The sequence below is a fragment of the Atta colombica genome, unplaced genomic scaffold, assembly GCF_001594045.1.
Source record: "Atta colombica isolate Treedump-2 unplaced genomic scaffold, Acol1.0 scaffold66, whole genome shotgun sequence".
Classification (NCBI taxonomy): domain Eukaryota; kingdom Metazoa; phylum Arthropoda; class Insecta; order Hymenoptera; family Formicidae; genus Atta; species Atta colombica.
This window is the reverse complement of record NW_017259557.1, coordinates 42,709-58,162: the sequence shown is the minus strand read 5'-3', so window position 1 is coordinate 58,162 and position 15,454 is coordinate 42,709. Positions and strand designations below refer to the sequence as shown.

The 15,454-nt window shown below is 31.8% G+C and overlaps 2 protein-coding genes across 2 annotated transcripts in view; one reads left to right on the top strand and one right to left on the bottom strand.

Annotated features, from left to right (window-relative positions):
- Nucleotides 1-159, top strand: part of LOC108692236 (odorant receptor 22c-like) — a 2,840-nt gene extending 2,681 nt beyond the window's left edge. The window contains exon 4 of the mRNA XM_018200412.1: nt 106-159. Within this exon, the coding sequence (XP_018055901.1) occupies nt 106-159 (54 nt within the window). The remainder of the gene's footprint in view (nt 1-105) is intronic.
- A 4,636-nt stretch (nt 160-4,795) lies between these two features.
- LOC108692239 (protein expanded) overlaps nt 4,796-15,454 on the bottom strand; it is a 38,581-nt gene continuing 27,922 nt past the window's right edge. Inside the window, 9 exon segments of the mRNA XM_018200414.1 lie at nt 4,796-5,829; nt 6,082-7,844; nt 8,086-8,364; nt 9,757-10,068; nt 10,404-10,569; nt 10,768-11,043; nt 12,246-12,486; nt 13,649-13,728; nt 14,469-14,548. Of these exon segments, the coding sequence (XP_018055903.1) occupies nt 5,329-5,829; nt 6,082-7,844; nt 8,086-8,364; nt 9,757-10,068; nt 10,404-10,569; nt 10,768-11,043; nt 12,246-12,486; nt 13,649-13,728; nt 14,469-14,548 (3,698 nt within the window). The 3' untranslated portion in view covers nt 4,796-5,328.

Genomic DNA, 15,454 nt, shown 5'->3' with positions numbered 1-15,454 from the left:
TATATATATAATTTGGAAATAAAATCTTTAATTAATTTTTCTTGGAAATTTTTAATTTTTTTTAATAAGATTCAAATATAATGATATATGTATATTTTTATGCAGATTATTAAAACTTCTTTGGCATATTTGTCGATGTTACGTAGAATTATGTTATGAAGAATTATGGGAAAATTTACTTATAACTCACAATGCTATATAAATCTGTAAATTACAGATAGAGAAATACACTTAAAATATGCGCGAAGTCAACATATGTATCAATTACTGTAATTTACAGTATATACTTTTTTCCAAAAATAGTAGATGGATAAAAAAATAAAATTAAAAAACAATATATCAGATATAAATTTCTCCTAAAATAGATTGAATAAATATAATAGAATTAAGATGTATATTTTTGATCATTTTTGACCAGATTCGAGATACATTGTGTATTATTTTTAGAAATTTATAAAATTATATTTTTACACATGTAGTAATTCCTAGAATCAATTGACAGCAATTTGTATTTATAATCAAATCTACATCAAGAACCAACTGTGAAACATAACGCGATTGGTCTTACTTTGAATTAAACACATATGACTCGAAAAACTCTTATATGCAATTTACACGTTAATTTTGTGCGCAGTAGTCTGTTTCTAGATTCTATAGACAGCATGAAAACAGAAATTACTTGCGCTCCCGCGTTCGTGTATTTGACGCAGTTTCGTGCGAACTCTCGAGGAAAGTATAGTGTAAAACGCGATGTGCAGGCGAGTTGCAAATTCTCATAAACATTATAATACGTTATGAAAAACCATAAGATATTGTATTACATCATTTAACGATTAATTATAAATACCTTTTTTATATTTTTTTTAAGATTAAAAAGATTATGTTTTAACTATATAACATTGTTTTAGAAGAAACTTGATATCGACATACTGAATAGTGTCAATGTAATTTTGTTTTCATAGATAATTTTGTACTATTTCAGTTTCATAGTTCTGAAATATCTGGATTTTCTTTTTTCAACGGTGATCGTGAATTTGACAGAGAAATAATATTCTCACAAATACAATACTTGTACGAATAAACTGTTATATAACTATTAAATTGGTGAGATATCACATAATGAGGACTTTGATAGGACGAATTAGAATTAGATGAATTAGAATTGATGAAGAGAAAGCATTCTATAATGTTAGGTCAAAGATCTTCGTCAAAATATTGTCGAGTTGACAACTTTGTCACATTATTTAACTCCGATTGCAATTATCCTCAGAGATGGTGAGTCATGTTCATGCTTTTATATAACTTATCCTATTTTATCTTATTGTAAATGAATGGCATACAAGAAATGTGTGAAGAAGAAAAGTATTAATTTGAAAATGTACCACCGTCCCGTATTTTTATTATTACTTTGTTTTTTATTATTATTACATTATTATTATTATTACATTATTATATTATTATAATTTCATAAACCAAATTTTCATATTTTATAAATTATTAATTTTTATCTTTAAGTTTTAAAAAAAGTCTCTATATATTTTTTCGAGCTTGTAATAAATGCAAAAAGTAGAAATTTGACCTACTATTTGTAATTTTGTTTAAATATTAATTGTATAAACTAATGTCATATCATTTTTAGGACTTTAAAATAATGAAAATGTAACTCAAGTAATCTATCTAGTGTTTCAACGCTTTCATTTTTATATGCGATTGAGAACGCGCACGTGCACACAATTATATATGCTTTGCAAATGCCAGTCATCTTAGTCAGTGGTTTCGGACAAAGCGTCGTTGATTGTATTACGATCACCCTTGTCTTTCCTATTTGTGGCCAGATGTCTGTTCCCGCTTTGTGCATTAACAATACATTGACACCGAACTCTGTAATTGCAGGCTTGATATGCAGCACGTGATGCGCATATACAATGACTGCAGTGCGAGTATAATTGCACATGCACGCGAGAATAATTATTATTATTCATATCTACAAAGTATTATTAAAAACTATTTCTATGTTTTGTTTAAAGCTATATTTTAGTTTCATGTGCATAAATTAGAACTCTTTAAATTTTTCCATCTTGACTTAAAATAAAGACCTATGTTGAATAAATGATCCTTTATTTTGCTTTTACTTCAAACTTTTTTTTGTCACTTTGACAAAAAATTGAGTATTTTAACTCCCTAAAAATTAACTTTTGAGAATATTGATTTTCTATAATAAATTATAAATATATTTATTAATTTTAAAGTCATAAATTTATATTTATATGATATGCATTTTTTTAGAATAAAAAAAATACAGAATGCATTAAGTGCAACATTTTTTAAGGACTTACTCGAATCCATGGTTATCAAATTTTAGGTAAGTAAATATTGTAATGTGTAATATTGTAATTATATCAACGTAACATTTGATATTTTCATTCAACTTTAAATTAAAATTTTAAAGAGGTTGCTTGTATTATAATATAGTACCATATGTGTGCACTTACCATGCATATGAAATTCATAAGAATCCGGCATATTCAGACAGAACATATTATTTCAAACGTTGCGAATTTTGATCGAAATAGTATAATTAAAAAATTCGTATAGAAAACAATTGAAACTAATTAAAACAATCGAGAAATAAGACACAATGTTAGTTTCCACGAAGAGACGAGACAATCGACTGCCCCACGCTCTATAATAAGCCGTAATTGCAGCCGCGTGAAGGTTGCACATACTACAGTTTATACAAACTATTGCTTCAGTAAATATACGTCTGGAACGAATCGTATCGAACATGTGACCACGACGTTGCGTCATAAAGACAAGTCGTTCATTGGTCATTCTCCTCAGCAATCTTTCATTTCTATAATATGTATATAAAGGCACTTTCGGGTGAAGCATGAGATTGTGTATTATTCCAGAAAAGAATGACGTCATCTACTGTCATCTCTTTTTAATACAAGAGTGATATACAAAGTATTGCCTGTTAAAAAAAGTTTTAAAGACACTAGATGCATATGTTTATTAAAAAATATATAATATATTATATAAAAATATATTATATGTTTTGATAAAACAGTAAATATTTATTATTTAGATACGAAAAATATAATATTAAAATCTAGTGACAATTAGTGTAAACTATTTTTACGACTAAATTGTTGTTCTTTTACTATAATGATTTTATGAAATTGTTGCACTCTCTTTTATTTATAATAAGTGTTCGATCTCTTATAAGATCCGGAATAAAATTAATTTTACATTTTATAATATTACAAATATAAATGTCAAATAAATTAAATATATCGAGATACGTTCGAAATAAAAATATTTCAAAGACATATTAATTAATTAAAAAAGCAAAATGTTAAAAAATGTTTTCAAGTAAGAGATATTAAAGAAAATTTTGAAGGTATTGAAATAACAAAATTTTAAAAATATGAAAGTTAATTAGAATTAAAAAAATATTTTATACATTGCAGTCTTATATATATATATATATTGTTCAATCCTGTTTTCTTATAAAAATAATATAAAAAATAATATAATAAATAATTACAAAAATAATAGAAAAAATTGTGTTGAAAATAAAAAAAAATCATGTGCACAAGAATGAATTGAATTTCTTTTATGTATTTTAACATTCAATAAAGTAAATTCCAATGCAGTTGTATAAAATACAACAGTTCAATTTACGCTTTATTTATATTTTTTCACAAATTGTCTTTTATTACAAAAGATTTTATTTATTTATAATTAATTGACATGGCGCATGGAATACATACACACGAGATTTTTGTCTACATATAAAATCACGTAGTATTATGTTACGCAATATTATGTACAGATACGAAAAATATAATATTAAAATCTAGTGACAATTAGTGTAAACTATTTTTACGACTAAATTGTTGTTCTTTTACTATAATGATTTTATGAAATTGTTGCACTCTCTTTTATTTATAATAAGTATTCGATCTCTTATAAGATCCGGAATAAAATTAATTTTACATTTTATAATATTACAAATATAAATGTCAAATAAATTAAATATATCGAGATATGTTCGAAATAAAAATATTTCAAAGACATATTAATTAATTAAAAAACCAAAATGTTAAAAAATGTTATACATTGCACTTACAAATATTATATATAAATTTAAATTGTGTCAATAAATTTGGATGATAGCTTTGTAATATTGAGTTATGTCAATTACAAAAGTAAAAAAGATTAGCTATACTAACAGCACTACATGTGTATTACATAAAATGCCTTGAATGAATGGTGCTGCAGAATAATCATCGATCGAAATGTTAAAAGATAAACGGGAAACTGTTCGGTAATAAATATTATTTCTGAAAATTCTAAAATAGCTAAATTTTTTTAATTACAATAAAATCACATAAGTATTTTCATCCGAAATATACATATATGTATTCTGTGATTATAAGAAAGTCATTTCTCTTTTTTACGATAGGGTTAACTAGAGTAGGGTAAACTATATCATTATTGGCCACCTGATCATTATTGACCACAATATTTACTTTAGTCATAGAATTCTTATCGCATCGGAAACAATATACAAGTACATAATTGTACTCTAATCTTATCATAATTTAATTCTTATATATTCGAAATAAATAAAGGACCACTGCTCGAGTAACTCTGTAAATTGAATAAAATATCAGTCATTAAGACTGTTAATTACATGTCTTGACATGTATTTATTGCTAATATTTTCAAGGTGTTATACTATTTGAATTTTCTGTAATACATATCGTAATTAGACGATATTATCGCCTGAAAATATTGAATTTTTTAAATCGTTCCTAATTAAAACATACGAATAGTGTAAACATATAAAATTATCTAATCCTCGGCAGATTATAATTATCATATATGCAATGGCCAATAACTCTATGATTTATCCTAACGAGCGGGACTAGTGCCGCCTTTATCGGGGCTTATGAATGGAATTTTCGTCGCAACATATAATTGAGCAAGAGACAATAACACTTTAGTATACTTTAGTATATCTAATATCAAAATGTTCAAATATATCAATCTAATAATATTGAAACAAACTAGTTGGAGCTTCTACATATTTATGAGAAAAGAAGAAAAAGAAAAAAAACAGCGAACAAACAAAATGGCACCCTGAATCAAAGAAGCACGGTCTGCGAAAATGATATTTAATTTGTCGTACAGCTCCTTAGTACGTCATATTAATTACATTAAATCGACATAGGGCGTAATAGTGATTATGAGATTATGGAATGTACTTTCATCCTGAGCTAAGAGTCTATGAATGAGAAAAGAATGTCTACACAAGCGTTAGGAATGAGATGTCCTTGTAAAGTCCTTTTTAATAGTCGAGACCCCAGTGGAAGAGACATTGACCTTGTAGGCATTGCTCTTTATCTCAGAGGGATGCTTGTGAGTGCTTGTTGAAGATTTTCTAAGTGGTTTCTGTATTTGTGTCGTTGACAGTCCACTCACCGGATACTTGCTCCTACTGGACGTCGTGCCATTGCTTCGTGTACCACTCTTCATGGGTACAGCAGTGGAAGTTATTTCGCTGGGATGCTTCGGCAGAACAAAAGCTTTTGTCTGCTTTAGCAGGTATTGATCGTTACATAGCGCAGAAATTAATGGTAAATCTAAATTACGACTTTTCTCGCGAAGCGTTCGGATATCTAACATATCATCACTTTTCCTTTCATCATTTTCTTCTATACCATTGCTGAGTTTCTTAAGTTTGTTTGTTGTCGTAGTTACCAACGAGGAAGTTGCCACTGAAGAAGACGATGGCAGTGGTTGATTCTTATCAAGATTCTAAAACAAATAACATGTATTACTATTAAACATAAAATATATATAATTTTATCAAATATTTATAACTATATTTATAACTATATTTATAACTATGTTTTAAGGAATTTAATCTATCTTTTTTTAATCTGAAGGAATTAAGAGCAACAATAAAAATAATATAGAATATTTACAAATACCTAATAAAGATATCCAAGTTCTGATTTTGAAACTTGATTACAAATTTAAGAAATTTGATATTTCATTTTGTGTTACCTGTATTTCGTAGGGCGGTGGTGGTGGCGGTGGCGGTAATCTGCGATGCTTGGATTGCGGTAGAGACTGCATCTTATTTGTGAACAAGGTATTCAAGCATTTGAGAATATTCTCGTCACTTTTGGTCCGCGAGAACGCATTCAACGTGTGAGGGTGAGTTGGTACGGGCGGCTCTCTTCTGAGACTGTGACTACCCGTAGACGAACAAGTTGCACCGCTATACAGCGAACTAGTGCTAGCAGCATAGTGACTATTCAGATTGCCTTGCAGATAATTACCGCTGGAACTGCCTGTGTCACTAGAGCTGAGATTTTGGTTGGACGCATATTTGGATTGCGAGGAAAAAGAGGAACCGGGAAGGTATGGCGTGCTACGATACATCACTGAAGATTTGCTAAAGGAAGGATACGGTGGAGGCGGATAAGCCGCCATAGCCGCCAGAAGGGAACCTTGTTTGGCGTCGATATACTCTTGCTTCGACACCGCTGGATCTTTGAGCGGAAACATAACATAATCAACATCGGAATAAAGTTGTTGTTTGTACTGTTCTATTTGTGATCGAGAAACCTGACTCGTATAGACGGTCGCCAAACTTGATGCTGGTTGCGTTGATGGTGGTGGCGGTGGTGGTGGTGGCGGCGGTGGTTGTCGCGGATGTATTATCGGTGGCGGTGGTAAAGGAGGCGGAGGCGGTGGTGTCGTCAAATATGGTAGAAGTACCGGACCGCTTCGGGAAGCGTGTACGTCTAGGTAATTGTTTGGACCTACTACGAGAGCGGCAACCGGAGCATGTACAGGTGTGGGTTTCATTTTATCGCCTGGGTAAGTGGGAGGTTGGATCCTAGGCGGTGGTTTTGGTGGCGCGATATTTCCGGCGACGTCGTTGATGATTTTTACTACTTTCGTTACAGAGCCAATCGTCGCTGACATGTCGGGATAGGGCGGCGGAGGTGGTGGAGGTTCTCGTGGCGTCACCGCGTCATTTCGTGGTGGGGTGGGTGGTGGTATTTGAATCCTCTCTCGTGACGATGTATACGAAGGTGGCGGCGGTGGTGGATCGGTTCGTCTAGGTGGTAACGGGACGAAGTCACTGCAAGTTTTGTTGTATGGTGGTGGCGGAGGTGGTTCACGTTCCCGAGCCAATTCCGGTATGCCGGATCTCTTTGAAACGTTGATTGTTGCGTAGTCAATGCTTTCTATCGGATATGGCGGCGGTAATTGTCGATCACTGTCCGTTCTAGGTGGCGGCGGAGGTGGAGGTGGCATCGTCACGTAATCGCAGTCCGAGTCCATCGAATTGCTAATAGTTTTACGTGGGGGATACCTGCCGACTATCAAATCCGATAACTCGTCAGCCGACAATAACGGCCTCGCTTTGGATGGATCGCTACCATCGCCTCGGAAACTGCTCACGCTGAGTATGCTATTGCTTCGCGAGCGTGAATCTTCGAGCTGTCGGTTCAAGGAGACCTCGTCGTCGTCACCTTTGCAAAGACTATATATCGGTTCCTGATCTTCCGCGCCGACGTCTTCCGTATAACTGCTTTCAGATCGTAATCCACTGTGAATAGTATAGAAACCGGATGTGATAGACGCTTCATCAGTGGTAGACTGAACGGAGCTCAAGGCACAAACATCGCTCGCCGCAGAGGATGCGTTGGTATCACCCGTAGGCAAATACAAATCATCGCCGATTCTTTCGTCTTGAATCTCACTGCTTCTCAGTGTATACACGCCACTAGTCTCGCTCGCAATATCAGTACCTGAGAAAGATCATTCAAAGGTTACGTGACTATGCTTAATTTCAGAAAGCGAATGAAAAACAGAAAAGATACCGAAATTTATATTCTGTGCACGTATTCTTAATAAGTGTAAAAATCAAAGAAATGTAGTATAATACAGAGGGATAGTTTGGTCTGAATAATTCTAAAAAGGTTTCACAGTATTTTGACTGTGTCGACAAAGCTATTTTTTAAACTAAAGCTACTCTTCTCTTTCTCTCACCTGTATATTTACCTGTCTTCTTACACCTGTCATAAATAGCACCCGGAAAACTAGCTGTCTCCGTGGAAATTGTCGAATTTTGTGCTGTATGCGAGTAACCTAACTCCAAACTAGAGGTCGCAGAAGCCCGGCGCATTCGCGATGGTCCGCCTGTGGATGTATTAACGACAACTACTGTACTGCAACTGCTGCTGCATTGTGAGCCCTCGGCGGCGGTCGCGGCACTTGACGCGAGACGTAATACCACCGATGTAGAAGTGGCGTCGGAATTGTCAATCTCTGAAAATTATCCCAACATGTTAATCTACTTTTCACCGCGACGATAAAAATACGATCAAATCGATAAGATGTATGTATTGGCGAGTCATAGATTCCCTATTTTAAAGAAAATTACATATCCCTGCTGCAAAGTCCTATCGGGAATTTTCCTATAGGTTTGCCTAACTATGGGTATCCGTGGTAAATTCAACTGATCCTCATAGGAGAAGACTCCTATCTTGCTGTGAATTCCCATTACATAGAGGACTATAAGATTCTGTAAGAGCTTGTATAGATATCTACAGGATGTACAGAGCATGTATTGTATATATAAGATATTTTGAGAAATTTTTCTACAAGGAAATATGTTTTACATAGGAACCTATGGCATGAGTCTATGAAAAGAGACTCTTAGAGAATGGCATGAGAAAAAAAATGATATGCACATTGATGCAATCGAAATCGATATAGAATGTCCCATATTTGGGACTATTTTCGTGTGCAGATGAAGAAAACTAAATTGAATTGAAAAGTCCTGTGTAAATCTTATTATATATAAGATTTACACAGGACTTGAAAAGTCCTGGAAAAGTCCTGGAAAAAAAGGACAGGAATTGAAAAGTCCTGTGTAAATCTTATTATATATATATCCTGTGTAAATCTTATTATATATAAGTAACTTACATGTGAAGATAAAATTAAATTTACCTAATAATATCTATATTTGTAAGTGTTATTTAAAGTAATCTCATTTTAAGAAAAATTAGGATATTCTGATCTCAAAAATAATTTTTTTCAAAAATAACTTTTTTTTAAACTTAATTCAATCTTAACTTTTATTAAATTAATTCTTTATTCCTTCAACTTTTAACATAATTTTATTAATTTTATAAGCCATTAACTTAATTTAGTTTAAAAAAACATTAATTTACCCAACCTTGGTGATATCTTATAGACCTTTTAGTTCTCATAGGACATCTGTCCACATTCCTGTGAATATTTATACTAACCTATTTGCCTTCCTATGAATGTCCTACATATACCTGCTATGCAAATCCTATAGCTAACTACACAATCTTACCTACAGAAATCTACCTACAGAATCTTATAGTCCTCTATAAGAATTCGAAAAAAACCTATGGTTATATATGGTAATACGTGTAACGCGATATGTTCCTTTTTATTTCGCAAACTAAAGATAGACTAATAAATAAACAAAGTTCGAATTTAATGGTTTAAATAGAAATCTATTATATGACAAAATTATACATATCGAAAAATTCATGTATGAGAACGTAATATTTTTTGTCAGTAACGAATATAAGAAATATAACTATTCTTGTGGTAAATTTTTTTACTCAAACATTAATAAAAATAAAATTTTTATTATTATTATATATTAACTAAACTTACCGTCAATAACAGAAACGGAAGAAGGTGGCATAGAGTGATTATCTGTATCCCCATTCGTGCCATTTAAAACTCTACTCTGGCCATCTGAATAAGATATCGTTTCTAAGGTAAGACGAGGCAAACATTCGGTCGATGCTGGTGCAGTATCAGGTTCATCTTCGCTATGCACCCGATCGCTGACAATACCAGATGTTGTATTCGAGGATGTACTCGAGATGACAGAAATTCGTTGATCACCACGCGCACCGCGCGTCGCTAAACTCAACTTACATCGAGTAGGGTACATGTAACAATCCCTCAAGACTTTCCGTTCTACAAATTATATTTAATCTATTGTATTATTATAATTCATCACTAATATATCACGATCTAATATTTATTTAATTTCCTTTTAATGGTTTTAAGGACGAACGCAAGAAAAAGAATAAGAATTAAGCTTAAGAAAGAAAACGGAAAAAATGTGTGTATGTTATGATATATGTACATGTGGTTGAAGAAAAAAAAAGAGATAAAGATACAGAAAAAGAAGAAAATTATCTTATAATATTTTAAATAGATTAAACGAAGAAAATTAATAATATTGCGCGATTAATTAATTAATTGCTTAATATGGATAGTCATTAATAAAAAATACAAAGTAAATTCACCTTCTTCTTCTCGTTTCATAGCTTCATTTACTCTAGGCGCTATAGCCATAGAGAACTGATGGGTGTCACGGCAAAGTCCCAAGAGGAGTTTACTCTTGTCATCACATCCGCTGTAGAGGGTAAGTTTTTCCGGCTGATCAACTGCACGGATTTCGAATTTTTTGCGCTGCATAAAAAAATACAAAAAAGTTTTTAATTTTTAAATATGCTTAGATATTTAAAAAAAAGTTAATTTAAATTATCAAATACAAATAACGGTACGAGAAACTAATTTATCTTAAAATGTATAGCATAAGAAATAATTTAATATTGTTCTGGTAAACGAGCAGAAACTTGGAAGAAGACATTTTTTTTCAACGCTTACATCAAAAGAGAGTTTGCCGATATTGTTCCAAGCGAAAACGCGCGGCGTCTCCTCCTCGGCGTAGATTCGCACTCCACGAGCGCAAATTGCCAGGAGTATGCGGCCCGGTCCCGCCTCGTTCTTACTTCGGCGCAACCGATACAGGTGAGCGTTGAGCGGCGCCTCCAACAGCACTGCCTCCCGGATATATTGCAACTCTGCCTCCTCTCTAGAGAGCCCACTGTACTCTCTGTGCTGGGCTGCAAGCACGGTGAGCACGTTCGACTCGAGGCACATCTAAGAGCATTCGAGACAGATTAAAAGATTATAATCGTAATCCGAAGTAATTGTGCGAAAAATACATAGCTGTTTTAAAAGGAAATGTTGCACGCATTGTAAATGTATTAGTGTTCATATATATGGAGAACATGTTATCAATTACTTTGATCATTTAACATATTATATAAAAGTATTAATGTCATTGAAAAATAAATATAAACTATCCAGTATTTGCTGATATCTAGATAATCTAAAAAAATTATTTAATAAAATAATCTAGATAATCTAGATAAATAATCTATATAATCTATAATCTAAATTATTTAGATAATCTAGAAATTATAATCTAAATAGAATAATACACTATAATATATATAAAAATATATATAAATATATATATAAAATAGATCTTCATCTTAGATAATTTGAAAAAGATAATTACGTAGATAACTTGAAAAAAGATAATATTTTTTTATCTAAAATACAGATGAAGATATATAGGGAAGATATATTGGATGTTTTATATTCGATGCATCATACTTGCTAATGACAGATTCTTAAAGTCATTTTAAGACGAAAAAATTCTAATATTAAAATGTTGAGGCTATAATATTTTTTTAATTATAAGCATTTAAAGTTAGCGAATCATATTGCCTAAAGTCCTTTTTGATATTTTATTTATTCTATAATACAACGCAAAATGCTAATCATACTTACACGCGCAAACTTTAAGTGATGAAAACTATTATAACCTCGACATTTTGATATTAAAATTTTCGTCTTAAAAAATCTTCAGGAATCTGCCACTAGATGCGTTAAGTTTAAAATATCTCCTATATATTCTAATAAAGATAAGATAGAGTCATTTTATTTAGATAACTCATTTAAACAAATATATAAAATGAGGCTCGAAAGAATCTATCAGTGAAAAATATAAAAAAAAGCCATCAAAACCTACATCGGCTGTTCGGATACACAGAAAATTTTTTATTCTTGTGTAACAAATTAAATATTTAATTCGTTTTCTTACATTCACACGAGAATAAAGAGTTTTCTGTGTATCCGAACAGCCGATGTAGGCTCTGATGGGCTTTTTTTATTAATTTTCACTAATAACTTATCTAAATAACTACAAATACTGAAGATATCTCATATTTTATATATTTATATAATAATTCAATTCTTTTTAAATCAAGAAAAATCCGTAAAATACAGCTTACATGGGAAGGAAGGTAATCCGTGGATTTGCAATAACCGACAGATCCTGCATGCGGTCTGTGACGTTCTTCGGAATAATCGCCAAGGTCGGCTTGAAGGGCAAGCCCAGCGAGCACCAACAATGACGTGACGATAGATGGTTCATGAAGGGGATGGTGAGGATGGAGGCTCTCCACCCCACCGCCGTGCCTGACGACATTGTCGCGCAGTTGCAGGTAATAATGATGCCGTGTCGTCTCATCGCTGAAACAATAACACGAACATTAAAATATTTAATAAATGTTTTAAAATTATGATCGATACGTGAAATATACTAAAAAGACTTTTCTAAAAGATAAACGATATGTTATTATAAATATGTAAAAAAATGTTCAAACTCAACAACAAGTTTATTTTATGCTGAAAAGAATAAAAAAGTTAAAATCTTTAAGAATTAAGTTGCTTTTAAAATACTAACAGTTCAAAAACAAAGAAAGATAGGAAATTATTGCTACAAAAAATATTAATTATAAGTAGATATTACAACTTATAATCGATATTATAAGTGATTTAGGCCTGGTTGCACTAACATTATTTTGATTTTAAGCGAGGCTTAAAACTCTTTTTGTCTCTTTTTAGCTTTAAAACGAGACAGAATTTAAAATTTCTTAAAATCAAAGTGACATTGATGCAATTGGACCTTAGAGCTTCTTCAACACGTAAAAAGTGGATTCAAACAAATGGGTATATTTCTTGACTGAAATTAGAAGCATTGGCAAAGAGACTCGCGCGCTGGGCGAGACTCGTAGCACAAAAAGTAAACCTTAAGGGCAACGTGCAGTGAATCGTCAAATTTAATGTAAATTACAGGGTTTCGTGTGTCGAAATAAAAAAGAAACCAATGCGAATCGGATAATTACCGAAGTGCTCTGAAAATGCCTCCATTTTAGGTGTACGGTCTATTTATCATGCTCCGCATAATTACTTTATAATTATAAGAATAGGTAGCAATACTCAGCTACTGGACGAGAATCCGGATTTTGACTCACGAATAAAATTTTCGTCTCAATATCCCTGCAATTTTGCATCTTTCTTTTTCTATATGCACAAGTCTTTTTTGCGTTTCTTTCTCTTTCTATGGCGGTACCTTTTAATCAGCACGATACCGACGGCATCTTTTAGACATCGTCTAAAAGGGAACAAATAGCCGAACACATTTCACATTTCGCTATGCTGACAATTCCAATGTATGACATATTCAGTGCCATGATTAATTTCGGAATCGAATTGAGGAAACATCTATTCTTTTTTCGAATATGTGATCAATTAATTGAAAAGCAAACATAATTTTATATTTTAAAGATTTAAAAGAGAGATTAAGATTATAAAAAAATAGTTCGTTTGGAATAAAATATTTGTATGTTACCTTAAAAGTAATGGTGTATCGATATAGAAACGAACTCGAAAGTATAGGACAAAGGCTGGTCTTCCACTGCTATCCAAACCCTGAAAATAATATATACATATAAATTACTATTACTAAATATTACAATATAACGTATAAAATTGTTATTCTGTTTTAATAATGACCATCAGATTATGTATCGTGATTGCTTGGAATATTGTTCAATCACACATATGCTTTCATTATAGAAAAATTTGATAGGAATTTTGATTTTCTTGAAGAAATTTGTGAATTATCTAAAACGATTCACAATTTGAAGGATACAAATGTATTATTTACATCATCAGGAGACACGGTATGTCTTAGCGCTAATTTAAGATCACCGCGAAAAGGAAGTTTTTAACGAACACTGTAAAAGAATGAGTCCACAGTTTCACTCAATTCAATCATGGCTGAGGAGAACTTGAGTCGAAACTAGTTTCCATGCACGATTCAATTAGAAATAAATAAAAAATATAATTTTTATATCGCACAAATATACAGGAAAGCTTATTTTCTATCACTTATAAATAATATGAAATGATATGAATTTATTAATTATCTTTTTTATATCAAATAATGACAAATTAATGACGAGAGATCATATTTTTTGTAAGTATAAACATATATTATTGTTTGAATAAATTTTCTAACATTTGAATTTTTAATAAGTTATATTTTTCTGTCTTTCTCTCTCTCTCTCTCTCTCTCTCTCTCTCTCTCTCTTGTTTTATTTTATTCTCCTTCTTTCTCTCCTTCTAATTATAATAAAACAATAAGCAATGAATAAGCAGCTACTTACATATGTATGAGAATTTCGCCAATTCTTTGGGGCGTATTTGCTCAGCTTATTCTCAGGATCCACAAATAGGTATTCGCCGTCTGAAACAAAAAAATAATTCGTTTGTTTCAACAAAAAGTTTATTACTGTATGACCATCGAATATTTAAAAATACTCTACGCAATTTTTTCAAAATTGGCATTGAATTTAAATAATAATTTATATGAACTGATATATCGTGTATTGAATTTTACAGCATAATTGGACACTTGCATAAGATATATGTACTCCACGGTTTCTGATACAGCAATTGAGAACTCTCTCTCAAAGATTTATTTCCTTCGCACGTTCTTTTGTATGATTGACAACGTGAGATGCCGATACTTCTTAAATGAGTGAAACAATGAAAGAGATCCTGCAAGATGTTAGTGAATGAGGGAGTCTTAAACCTGTCTACATGGAACCAGACGCTCAAGCTCTTATGACACGATAACGTGACATGTTTTTCACACTGGAACTCGATTTGAAACTGCGAATGCTGATCGGGGTCCGTAATCGGAGTTTGGATCTTCAAGGCTTCCGAACATCTACAATTCCCAATGCAATCGTCGTACTGGCAAACTAGTTGAAACTGTTGTTACATGCAAATGTAAAACTCTCACGATAGAACAACAGTTGCCCAATATGAATATGGCATAAGTTTATTTTCGGCAAGGTATATATAAAACTATCAGCATTTCAATTTCAAAATCCTAATCAATTGCTTTTTTCTTTAGTCAGATTTAATTTATCTGACAGTAAACTTTCTGTTTATTATCTCCTCTTAAGAATAAGAATTATTATAAACGTTGTAATTAAAGTTTCGAATCCCGTAGATTATATGATTAATTTAAATTTAAATGATACGCATATTTAATGTCTTACCATATATACTTTCTGTTATAAAAATAATTTTTGTTCTAATTTTATATATAATTTTTTCCTTCTCTCCCTTCTCTCTCTCTCTC